This window comes from Pteropus medius, unplaced genomic scaffold (genome assembly GCF_902729225.1).
Source record: "Pteropus medius unplaced genomic scaffold, Ma_sr-lr_union100, whole genome shotgun sequence".
Classification (NCBI taxonomy): domain Eukaryota; kingdom Metazoa; phylum Chordata; class Mammalia; order Chiroptera; family Pteropodidae; genus Pteropus; species Pteropus medius.
In genome coordinates this window covers 7,805,883-7,818,398 of record NW_024352786.1, presented here as the reverse complement: position 1 = coordinate 7,818,398, position 12,516 = coordinate 7,805,883, and the positions used below count along the sequence as shown (strand labels likewise).

At 52.8% G+C, this 12,516-nt stretch overlaps 1 protein-coding gene across 1 annotated transcript; it reads left to right on the top strand.

The window, feature by feature from the left end:
• The first annotated feature begins 927 nt into the window (after nucleotides 1-927).
• Nucleotides 928-6,518, top strand: PITX2 (paired like homeodomain 2). The gene is made up of 3 exons (XM_039848709.1): nucleotides 928-1,745; nucleotides 2,602-2,807; nucleotides 5,261-6,518. The coding sequence occupies exons 1-3, from the start codon at nucleotides 1,538-1,540 to the stop codon at nucleotides 5,822-5,824; spliced, it is 978 nt and encodes a 325-aa protein (XP_039704643.1). The 5' UTR covers nucleotides 928-1,537; the 3' UTR covers nucleotides 5,825-6,518.
• Nucleotides 6,519-12,516: the final 5,998 nt, after the last annotated feature.

The window sequence follows — 12,516 nt, the reverse complement described above, 5'->3', positions numbered from 1 at the left end:
CAACCTGATTGATAATAAAGTAAACAAGAGAGTCGAATTTAAAGCTAGCCTCTCTTCGGTTAGGACGAGCTTAATACAGTGTACAAGGAATTTGAAAGATCTAGGATATGTGTCTTAATCAACGTTAAGTAGAATGGATAAGCTTTCAGCATTTTGAAAATGCTGGGCTAGGGTTTCTATTGTATTGTGTGTTTTCTGTCTGGGGACTAATAAGCATTACAGAGAACGTGATCTGAGGCGACTTTTTATTCTTGTATAAATCCAGAGTGAACCACCAAACAGTTGTTCGTTTAAAGTCAAGGTAATTTTCTTTTGACGGGTCCATTTGCTTCTCGATTTCTAATTTATTAGCCTGGCTTCTCAGGGCTCTGTCTTTTTTTGCAATTAAAATAAAGCTTCTTCAGATTAGCGCAGCATTCACCTGACAGGCTGTTTGGAAAATTGGAGAGGTGATTTGTTGGTGTTTTTAATGTTTCTGGTTTTAAGTAGCATGTCTCCTTTCAATACAGGGGGAGGAAAACACCTCTGGATTGGAAATGGATGTAGTAAGGCACAAAAAGATGGGGTGGAGGGTGCCTTGTTGATCCATGTACCTTCCAGCCCTCGACCTTTCTGCTCCTTTCACCGAAGCCTTTTACTCCCAGCTTCATCCTTTCCACCTCCCCGCCCAAACAAAAAGCCGACAGTCTTTGGCTCGGCTGGAGCCTGCGGGTGTAGACTCAGTGGGCGCAGGGAGGTATTGGCTCGGCCCCGCACAGCTGATAGGTGCAGGCAGTACTGTCCCTCTGCCGCGGCTCTGGGCCTCCTGATTGGTGAGGAGCCACGTCACTCCAGCCCTGCGAAGCGTCTGGGAGGAGGCAGAGGCGGGAGAGTTGGGGAGGGCCTTGGCCGAGTGACGTCTCGGCACCAGGAAGCCCGCCTCTGGTTTTAAGATGTTAGGCCAACAGAGAAGCGCGGAGCCGCGGAGCCGGTCCGTCGCTGGCCCGGTTGCCGGGAGCTGAGTTGCGGCGAGGCCGGGCTCGAGCTCAACAACCCCTGGGAGTGTGCGTGCGAGCGCTGCGGAGGGTGCGACCCGGGGCCCGCGCCGCCGCCGACGCCGTGACGGGGATCCAATATCAGCTACCTGTCCCTGTCACTCTTGACACTCCGCTGTCAGGGCTGCGCGCGGGGGGCGGGCAGAGCGCGCTCGGCGTTAGCGTTCCTTATTGGAGGGGTACTTGGGGGAGGGAGAAAGGGAAGAAAGGGGTCTTTGCCCACTCTCGTTTCGCTTTGGAGCTTTCAAGCCTGCTCCCCAAAGACGCTCAGAGCTGTGCCCTCCTGCCCACATCTGAATGGCTGCGTTTGCCCGTTGATTTTCGGCTGCCGGACCCCTTTCACTTGAGCCTTCCGAAGGAGACGGGGCGGCTCGGCTGGAGGACTCGGCGGGGGTGGTTGTGTTCCCTGGCTCTGCCCGCAGCTGCCACCACCGAGAACCTCCGCGCCTAGAGCGCAGCGCGGCGGCGGCCCAGGACTCGTAGGGCGGCGCGCTCCTTCGTCCATGAACTGCATGAAAGGCCCGCTGCACTTAGAGCACGGAGCAGCAGGGACCAAGCTGTTGGCCACCTCCTCGTCCTCCTCCTGTCACCATCCCCAGCCGCTGGCTATGGCTTCGGTCTTAGCTCCAGGTCAGACCCGCGCTCTGGACTCCTCCAAGCACAGGCTGGAGGTGCACACCATCTCTGACACCTCCAGCCCCGAGGCCGCAGGTAAGGCGCTGCGCGGCCCTGTGGTACCCCCGCCCAGCCGCCCCGCATCGCTGGACCCTTCTCGCCCGTAAGGAAGTCAGACCCGGCTTGGGGAGGCGTGGTGGGAGTGGTCGTTCAGCCTGCTTCTCGAAGAACTTCTGTCCCTTTCGCTCTACCTCCACCGCCCGGCTGGGGTGGCGCGAACGGCGCGGGCCGTTCTGCCGTCTCCCTATTCCGATCCCGGCCTCCCTTCTGTTTCTTGGGTCACAAAAATCCCAGCATCTCCATCCGAGAATGTTCAGAGGCCGCTCCTCATCTCCCACCCGGGCCCTATTCTCCTCTCGGCTTTCAGCTTCCAAGAAGCTCCGCTTGTTAGAAAAGTATTTCTGAAACTATGTTTCAGAAGAAAAAAGAGGGTTTTTTAAAGGGCGGAGGAACTTGGGTGTCTGACCGAATCCCAAAGTCTACTTTTCTAGCCTTCCCAAACCACATCGAAAGCGGAACTTTCTTCGAGAGGGGTCTGTACAACGCGCACGGGTGGGTGTCCCGGGAGATTTGGTGTGTCTGCAGAGGCGTTTGACTGCGCTTGAAAGCACAGGCTATAAAAATGAATGTGCCGCCGTCCCAGGGAGATAAACATGTAAATAAAACGTGCGGCGCCGGGGGAGGTGGAGGGAGGAGATGGGGCGCGCACCCACACTACCGTCTGCACAGCCAGCCCCCCCAGACGCAGCGCTCCGCGCCGTGCTAGTGGCCGCTCACACACTCCTCCCCGCGGGCCACCCAGCTCTTTCCAGCTAGTGCCGCCGGGTCCAGTTGGAATTCCCGCGTTGCCAGTGGATATACTGACGGGAACCTTTGTGTGTTTCGTTTTCAGAGAAAGATAAGAGCCAGCAGGGAAAGAATGAGGACGTGGGTGCCGACGACCCGTCCAAGAAGAAGCGGCAGCGGCGGCAGCGGACTCACTTCACTAGCCAGCAGCTGCAGGAACTAGAGGCCACTTTCCAGAGGAACCGCTACCCGGACATGTCCACGCGCGAAGAAATCGCCGTGTGGACCAACCTTACGGAGGCCCGAGTCCGGGTAGGAGCCCGCGCGGAGCCTAAGAGGGCTAGGCGGGAGCGCGTTGTAGAGATGCAGGCAGTGTAGACGGGGAGGGAGAGTGAAAGGCAGCGCCGCCCCTGAGGGCGCGCGGGTGGGGTGCATTTTCAAAGGCAGAAGGCCTCACGGCGCCACCAATCGCGAGGTTACAGCTCCCCCTTCCGAGGCCGGCCGCAGACGGGCGCAGGGACCCGGAGCGGCACCGGCTCACCGCCCGCCACCCAGTGCCCTCCCAAACTGGGCCGCGCGGCATTCCCCTGCACAGGGCATTGTGTTCCCGGCTTGCAGTCGCCAGGCGAGCGCTAGTAAAATCCCTTCCAGGCCATGAATCGAGAACAGACTCTAACCTGTGGGCCTTTAACGAGGAAAATCGGCCAGAAACACACAAGGGGTGTCCCACCCTAGGAAACTTTCGCGCCCGGCCTGGCCGCGGCCTTTTCTCGTCTCACCCTGCTTGCAAAGTCTTTTGTCGTTTTTCAGCCATTCGGGTCTCTCCCGCACCCTATCCCCTGGTTTTGTGGTCTTCGGAAATCATTTTAATATACAACTACTATCCCGCTAGTAGGAACAAAAAGAAAAAGACTTTTCGGGTTTGTTTATTTATCTTTTCTCAGATCGTTACACCCTTCCTCCCAGTTATAATAGTTTTATCAAAGAAGAGGCTTACCTTTGTAGCAAATCTGTACTTTATGGATTGGCAAGAATGAACTTAAATCATTTACACAGTAGCAACATCCCGGTTTATGCTGGTTGGTGGAAAACTCCAAAATTGTTAGATTCTAGAAGCAGAAACTACACATAGCAGGACTCGGAGGCTTTGCTGTAAAAACAAAACAAAACAAAATGCTCTGGATAGAAAAATAGAGCCCTCAGTCAGAGCAGAGAAAGCAGAAGAAAACATTGTAAAACAATAATGACGAAAAGAATAAGACCAAAATGCACTCTCAGAGCCGAAGAAACGAAGGCACTCTCTGGGTGGCATTTACGTAAGGTATGAGACCATGCTGATGGGAGAAGAGCCGGGACGAAGTTGGAAATGGTTTTAGTTTAACTGCGCCGAGCTAACGCTCCGGCCCGCCGGCGTGGTTTTGCGCAAGGTCAGTCTTTCATTAGTTCTCCAGCGCAACAGGGGAACGGGCCTCGCACGTACTCCTCTCGCCTGGGCAAAGTTTAGACGGCCTAGGGTAGAAATGGCAAGTAATTAAAATAAAAACACTATCTGTGGGTTCTGTGCGATCCCTTGGAAAAGCACCCCCACCCCTCTGGCTTCTCTTCGGTCCCCTCCCCCAAGTCCCCTGCTGCCGCCGCGCTGGGCTCTCTCCCTCCCTCCTGCTACCTCCTCCAGGCCCGCGGCCGATCCGGCCAAGTGGGAGTGAGACGTGCTTTATATAGAAGTCGGGTGCAGAGAGGAAAGGGGCTAAAAAGGACATCAAGAATGAAAGGAAAAAGGGGGGAAAAGCGGATTAGGCGGTTGGGCCGGGCTGAGATGTGTAATGTGAAACATCACCGGTGTCAGCTCGGAAATCTCGGGCCAGGCCTCGCTCCAATACACAAAAGCCGCCGTCTGGAGCGACGGGCGGGCCCAATGTGGATTGAGAGCGAGGTTGCGGCGGGGCCACCGGACGCGGGTGGGGGCTGGCCAGGCTGGGTGGCCGCCAGCAAAGCCAAGCGACCGGACTGGGCCCAGCGGGAGCAGCGCAGGGCGCGCGAGCCTGGTCTGGGATGGGCGGAGGGTGAAGACGGGAAGCCAAGGGAGGGGGAGGCTGCTGAGCGACCTGTTTGGGGTTCCCGGAGATTTACGCGCCCACCTTGTGGAGTTTAATGAGCTATCGGTGAGGTGGCCTTTTGCCTTTTACTTAGTTATTTTGTTAGGCGAAGAAGGGGGTCTCGGCCCGGCGTTTGTTGAAGAGGGGCGCGTGTTCTCTAGAGTGGGAGGCGGCCGTGGAGATCCGAGAGGGGAGGGAGGAGCTGTGTGGGATAGAGAGCCTGCTCTGGTGCCCTCTCAACCCCTAGTCCTCTAACTGAGTCTGTGGCTTTGGAATGGAAGCAGGTTTGCAAGGTGGCCGAAGAAGGGTTGGACGGAAAGCCCGCTGACCCGCGTTTATTTTGCAGTAAGTGTTTTTTGGACCCTGAGGAAAGCCTAGTTAGGGAACAAGCCGCCGCTGGCCGCCAGACGTTGAGCTGGGCTTTGTGGCGCGGTTCAGAGACTCAGCTTGCAGGCTGGAGCCTCAGGGCCTCCCTCGTTTGGTCTGGACTCCGGGCTAGTGACTGCGTGTGGGCTCCGGCTCCTGCTTAGGGCGCGCAGAGGTGCAGGGCTGGGGAAAACCGCGGCGAGGGGGTGTGTCAAAGAGAAGGCGGCCGCTGGTGCTCTCTGGGATCGAGGTTTTACTTATCCGATCTGTGGCATCTGTTTGCTCCCTGCCCTCCACCCCCAGGTTTGGTTCAAGAATCGCCGAGCCAAATGGAGAAAGCGGGAACGCAACCAACAGGCCGAGCTGTGCAAGAACGGCTTTGGGCCGCAGTTCAATGGGCTCATGCAGCCCTACGATGACATGTACCCCGGCTATTCGTACAACAACTGGGCCGCCAAGGGCCTCACATCGGCCTCCCTGTCCACCAAGAGCTTCCCTTTCTTCAACTCTATGAACGTCAACCCCCTGTCATCCCAAAGCATGTTCTCCCCACCCAACTCCATCTCGTCCATGAGCATGTCGTCCAGCATGGTGCCCTCAGCAGTGACCGGTGTCCCTGGCTCCAGCCTCAACAGCCTGAATAACTTGAACAACCTGAGCAGCCCGTCGCTGAATTCCGCGGTGCCGACGCCCGCCTGTCCTTACGCGCCGCCGACTCCTCCATACGTTTATAGGGACACGTGTAACTCGAGCCTGGCCAGCCTGAGACTGAAAGCAAAGCAGCACTCCAGCTTCGGCTACGCCAGCGTGCAGAACCCGGCGTCCAACCTGAGTGCTTGCCAGTACGCCGTGGACCGGCCGGTGTGAGCCGCGCCCAGAGCGCGGGGATCCTAGGACCGTGCCGAACGGGGCAACTCTGCCCTTGAAAGACTGGGAATTACGATGGAAGGTCGTGGGCACTAAAGAAAGGGAGAGAAAGAGGAAATAGAGAAAAGGAAACCACTGAATTAAAAAGGGAGCTCCTTTGATTTCAAAGGAATTTCCTCAATGTCTGACATCTTTCACTGAAAGTATTTCCAACAGTTGCAAGGACACACACAAATGTTTGACTGGATAATGACATTTTAACATTACTATAAGCTTGTTATTTTTTAAGTTTAGCATTGTTAACATTAAAATGACTGAAAGGATGTATATATATCGAAATGTCAAATTAATTTTATAAAAAGCAGTTGTTAGTAATATCACAACAGTGTTTTTAAAGGTTAGGCTTTAAAATAAAGCATGTTATACAGAAGCGATTAGGATTTTTCGCTTGCGAGCAAAGGAATGTATATACTAAATACCACACTGTATGTTTCTAACATATTATTATTATTATTAAAAAAGTGTGAATATCAGTTTTAGAATAGTTTCTCTGGTGGATGCAATGATGTTTCTGAAACTGCTATGTACAACCTACCCTGTGTATAACATTTCGTACAATATTGTTTTACTTTTCAGCAAATATGAGAAAAATGTGTTTTATTTCATGGGAGTAAAATATACTGCATACAAATTGGTCTGGATTCTTTCTGCCCTCCTCTGTCGCCTAGCCAGGGCTTCCCAGTCACTGCCTCCTAAACAAAGCAGTTCACTCTGCCTGACTAGTTAAAGCTACAAGGCAGCAATACTTATTTAAATTTCGTAGAAAAAAATTATAGTCATCAGAAACAGAAAAGGAAAAAAAGGCACTCCCAGAAAAAAAGGGCTGCAAAGCCTGGTCTTGTCTCCCAGATTTTTCTTTGGCTTAAACCCAGAGGATTCCATTATTGCTAGCAAATAATATAAGAGAGAAAGAAGAAAGGAGAAAGAACTTTAGAAAGTTTGCCAGCTTGGATCCACACTCATTTACTTCTGGGGGAGGGGAGAGGGGAACCTGCACCTCCAGTAAATTGTTCTGGAGAAGTATGTGTGTATGCATGCATGTAGAGTTTATATTCATTTTCTCAAGAGGAATATATAATAAGTTTACAAGGAAACACCTCCAGTTCAAAATATTTAGGCCTCCACGTTTATCTTTCATGCTTAAGTAGAGAGATTCTTCATGTTATATTGCATTACTATTTCCAAATCCTTTTGAGACATTAAAAGAAACAAAGACAGTTTCTAATAACTACAGCCCTTTAGTTGCTCAAAGAGCCCAGGGGTTGAGAGGTTAGAGTGGAGTTTCCTGAGTCTTGTCGAGCAATATGTAGTTGAAGCAAAGGTCATGCTCTCCGTGTTTTGTTTTAAATAATATTGACCCATTAATTCTAAACCTGCTTGTTCCTGAAATTATACAGGATTATAGTTTGCAAACTACGGGACAATGAAGCAAATCAAGATGAATTACAGCACTGGCCCTCCCTCCCATCCTTTGACATCTAAACGCGGAATGAGGTCGGTGTGAGTGTTTAAAAGATCTTTAAACACTCGCTCTTCCATTGTCGATGGTTTCAGCTTTTTTTTAAATGTGGAATTTGATTTCGTAACAAATAGTAGCAAATACTACTTAGTCCCAAAGAATTAATCACCGTGGCGCTGGAGGGGGCGTGGCGTTGGTGGGGGAGAATAGAGTTCTGGGGTCTTGCTATCCTAGTCATAGCCTCCCCCTACCTCCCAAGTGGGCGAGGACAAACACCACCCTACGGAACCTGGAGCGAAAAGTAGCCGCCGGTTTTCTGGAACCGAGAAAACCTGTGTTTTTGCGCTTAGGTTTCTTTTATCTGACTGAAACTTTACCTATAAGCTTTTGGAGTTCAGACACTGTCTTTGTTCTGCCGCTGCCATTTAAAGAGATCGCAGATAATGTCCTCGATTTAAGATGAGTGCTCAAAGCACATTAACTTTCTTTCCTTTTTAAGCTCTGCCTCTAAACTGAGGAGAGATCACGCGTCAGTGAGGGGCAGATAAAGCCCTTTGGACGAGGGTCACCTCCGTCCTTGTTGTTCACTTGAGAGCACTGGAGAGGAAAACGGTCCCCAAGGGCGGACTTTGGCTTCTGGAGACGCGGGGCCCAGCCGCCCCAAGCCTCCACCTCGTGTGGGGGAGGGGCGGCGGGGGAGGGGCGGCGGGGACTGGGAGAGGGGATTGGGGACGGGGGCTGGAAGCGCTAATGAGACCCTCTGGAAGGATTTGGGTTCCCTGCTGGTTCTAGAGTGACGGGAGCACTGGGTACCGGAGGTGGATCTCGGCCTAGTGTACTTTCTGAAGTAGAACTCTACTTCAGGGGAATAATCGATCTGCAGGAAATAAAAATTCGAGGTTTGGGAAGAGTTGCCACTCTTCGGTGCGGGCTGGGGGCGGAGACTCGGAACGGTTGAGAGGCCCTTTCTCGCACCTCAGCTCCTTTCCCTGGACTTCCAGAGGGAAGAATTACCCTCTTCACCCCCCTTCTCCCTACACCACCCCTGCTCGCCCCTTTCCGCACCTTCTTTTCTCTTCAAATGAGAAAGCCTAGTTCCTATGCCAGTGGAGTCGGTCCCCTCGCCCCTCCCGCTCCCAAGACTTCCCCCCTCCAGCCATCGCTACTGCCACCAACTCGGTTCCACTCAATCGATTTTTGCTGCATGTCAACACTTATTACCGGTGAGTGTGAGGGTAATTTTTCTCCTTCTCTAGGTCTCTTAATGATTTCTGAGCTAGTTGTGTATTAAAGCGCTTAAAGGAACCTTTAGATAATCTATAGCATGAACACCAAATCCTCCGCTTGGGATCGAAGATGGCGAGCATGAAGTCGGCCTGCAGCCCAGGCCCTGCTGGCCTCCGCCCTCCGCTGCCATCTCTGAGCGTCCAGAGGCTGGGGCCTGGGCAGGAACCCGCGAGACTAGTCGCGGTTAGGAGCTTCCCTCCCCTATACCACCACCACCTGTGACTCTAACCTTTTCTCCAGGCTGTCCTCGATTTTTAACCTTTTCAAAATTTCTAAGGCCCCCAAACTCTTCCTTCTATTACTGATTTCGCATTGGTGAAGACCTGGGGGAAGGTGTAGAGAGCCCCACGTTTGTCCCAATTTCCTCCCAGTTCCTAAATCTGAGTTTTACTGTCCACAGCTTGATTAGAAATTTAATTTTTAAAAACTATTTGGCAGCCCAGGCAGTGCGGATGGCTTGATTAGCAGGCAAATCCTCCCCTTCGCCTCCCGGCCCTACTTTTTTTTCCCACTCCCACCCTCTTCCTGCGAGGTGCTGAAACCCGGGAGTCCTTGCAGAAGTGTAACAACAAAAATTAATGGGAAAAAATAAAAAGCATCTTAAAAGTCCCAGTATTCCTCGAAAGCCCCATAAATTAACCCTGTGAAGAGCGGCGAGCTCTTTTAAGACGTGTCTATAAAAACCTGGCGCGATCTCGACGGAGGATGACCCTCCCCCTCCCTCCCTCCCAATCCCTGTCGCGAATGTGTCCAAACAAAGGTCTGTCCTGCAATCCACATCCTAATCCACGGGCACCCTCGCCGCTGGAGTCCCCAGCCTCCCGCAGCCCACAGTCCACGCAGGGAGTCCCCGGCTCCCAGGCTCCCAGGCTTAATTTTTTTTTTTTTTTGAGAGAGAGAAAGAGACAGAGAAGGGGTGGGAGGGGAGCTGGTGTAATCAGATCAGAGGGCTTTATAAATATAGAGTCCCTATTGATTGACTTATAAAACTCGGCAGGCTGCAGTTGATCTAAGCGCAGGGGAAAGAAGAAACGTGGCACAGTGAGGGAAGACAGGTCTCCAAGTAAACAGAAAAAAGTTCTTGTAGCAGATTTTCAGAAAGAAAAATTTTTAACTGTCCTTTCTCCCCAGCCTCATTAATCTGACAATTGCATTTTAACTGAACTTGAGAAAATAATTGAGGACGAGATTTAAAATAAAACAATGGGTTATGTAGAAACCCGATCGTAAACACATAACTAATTTACCTTTTCAGATTTTAGCAGAGGAAACCAGGGAAATTTTACTTTAATCTTAAAATGTTTATTTATCACCCTTGCCCAACATCACAAGAAGAGAGGCTTTATCATTGTTGACTTTTTTACCTGAAAAGACAGAAACCAGAATTTATTGTTTGGGATGCATAACTTCATTCACTTCTGTGCTGAGTATTTTATGCATTTTACATAAATGGTGATTTTAGATTTTGTTTGAGGATTAGAGAAGGCCTGTGAGAAATAAAATATCCCGTTGAAGATATATTTAATTCTACTTAATTATCTTTAAAAAAAAATCATTGCTATTCCTCTTGTAACAACAATGCATTAACAGTTCAATGGCAGTTGTGGAAAACAGGAGATAATTTGAGGCTTAAGTTACTCAGCCAAGGAATGGCTTAAAGAATCATCTAAATTCATTTTTTATAACATTTAAAAAAATTTTAATGAATATATGATAAAGATTTGGGGCGGTGCATTTTTTTGTTCTTCTAGAAAGGCTAAGAGAAGGTCAGACTCATTGGGCCCTTCCTGAGCAGGGTGTGTGTCTACAGTGCCTGACTTTGATGGATCTTTCCAGACCTAGATCTCCTCTTCTTCCTGTAAAATGCTGGTGTCCTTCCCCCAGCTCTCTCTGTCTCTTTCTCCCCATATCTTCTCCCCGCCCCGTTTCTTTACCCACACCAAAGTTGCCCCACCCTCTTCTACCGACTTAGTAAATGGCCCACTGCTGCTGGAACCTGACGTACCCGGGCTGTGGCTTGGGGTGGCTGCTTAAGCCCCGTGACGCCTTCTACCAATACTCTTACGTTCACACGTGGCAAAGCCTTTCTGCTGTGCCGACAGTTTGCAGCATCGCGGGACTCCCTCGCACACTGTCCTGGGCAGAACCTTTACCCTCGTCACCCTAGAAAGAGGAGACCTAGAACCGTCTCTGGTGTCTCTGAGAAGGCGATGAGGCAGCATATCGAATGTGAATTGGAACCCGGACTCGTGGCAACCCAGTTCTTGGACGTTTTCCCCTGTTCTGCTTGTGTCAACAGCCCCAACTCTACTTCTGTGGGCGGGTATCTGGGTAAGATTGCTGCACCCAGCTGAAGCTTGATGGCATTGTCTCGGTCCTCCCAAATGGACTGACAGGGCCTTCGGTGTCACTGCACATGGCTGCCTGCGTTTAGTTTCTCTGATTCGCCTCGCTGTGTACGAGCCTGGGGGCCGGGGGCTGATGAGCACATAGGTGGAGACCCTGCAGGTATTCTCCAGTGCCAAGGAAGGGGCTTTGCCTGCCAGAGCCCGAGGTCACTTTGTTAGAAAATAATATCAAACAAAAGAAAATAAAATACAGCCCTTCTGCGAGTGCTGGGATGCGGGTGATATTCACTCACAGGGATCTACTGACCTCAGCGCCTCCAACCCCAGCTTAAAATCTGTGAAATAGTAGGAGCCACTCTTATCTGATGAGGCAGGGTCTTGTCTGGTGGCTTTCTCCTGACAGATACAATGCCGCCTGCACAGGAGGAGTGCTGAGCTGCAGCTCCTGGCGCGAAGCTGCCCTCCCCAGCTCGGAGCCTTGTTTCCTGATGCAGCTCGCCAGCCTGTCAACGGCCGAGCCCTGGGGGATGGCAATCTGGACAGCTGGCCAGGCTCTTCGGGACCCGTGCATTCCGCGGAGCCACCTGGCCCAGCTCTTAGAAGGACTCGAGGTGTCGCTGCTCTACCTGAACGTGCCCCAGGGCGCCTTCGCCTTGGGCCTCGCTGATCGCCTGAACCGTGGCTCAGGCACAGCCGTGTCCTGTCGTGGTCTGTGGACCAGAACGGCTGCTTTATCTTAATGTTCGTCTTTTGGCCGACGACCTGGGGAGAAGGATGGTGGCAAGATCTGCGGCCTCACACTGTCCTGACCGTTATTTCCAGAAGCACCTGGAGAAGCGGCGGCCCAGAGGCCACCCACGCACCTCCGGAGACCCCTCTCGGGTCTCGACACTGGTGTGGGCACGTCCCCCGGACAACCAAACCGGAACCTAATCTGCAGCTGTCGCCGCGCGCCCACCTCCCGCCCGCGTCCCAGCCCGCAGCCCGGGCAAGCACGGAAGCCCAGTCGCTGGGGCCGCCGGGAAGGCCCTCGGGGCCGGCTGGGGCGAAGCACCGCCCCCGCGCGCCCTCCCACCGCCCCCGCACGCGCCGCGCTCGGCCTGGGCGGTGTCTTCGTGGGCGGTCGGGTCCGGCGGGGCGCGGCCTCCAGGCTGAGCCTGCAGGGACGCGTGCTGGGCCCCGGTCGCGGTCCCGCCCGATTCCAGGCGCTCTCAGAGTCGGCCTCGGGAGGCCCCGGCGGAGGAGCCCACCGCAGGTGCCCCGTCCCCTCTCTCGACCTCCTGCGCCTTCACCCTCGAGCGGCCATATACGGTGAATGGGTCATCCCTGCCTGCTTCCCGCGAGCTGCCTCTCGAAGCCCTGGGATTGAACATTAACTACCCGGAGCTATAGAGCGGGGTAAAACGTTACATATAAAAATGAATCATTATCCGCTTGGGGGGTGGGGAGGAGGCCCTATAGCGAGCTCTGTACCCAGAGCTGCCCGGGCCATGTCCCAAACCCAATGCACCGACCCTCTGGCAGCCACTTCTAGGGAC

Bases quoted from the DNA above. Each gene is read 5' to 3' on its own strand.
- PITX2 (XM_039848709.1), top strand. From the start codon at position 1,538: ATGAACTGCATGAAAGGCCCGCTGCACTTAGAGCACGGAGCAGCAGGG. The intron at 1,746-2,601 runs GTAAGGCGCTGC...TTTCGTTTTCAG, and splicing joins CTCCAGCCCCGAGGCCGCAG to AGAAAGATAAGAGCCAGCAG. The intron at 2,808-5,260 runs GTAGGAGCCCGC...CTCCACCCCCAG, and splicing joins TTACGGAGGCCCGAGTCCGG to GTTTGGTTCAAGAATCGCCG.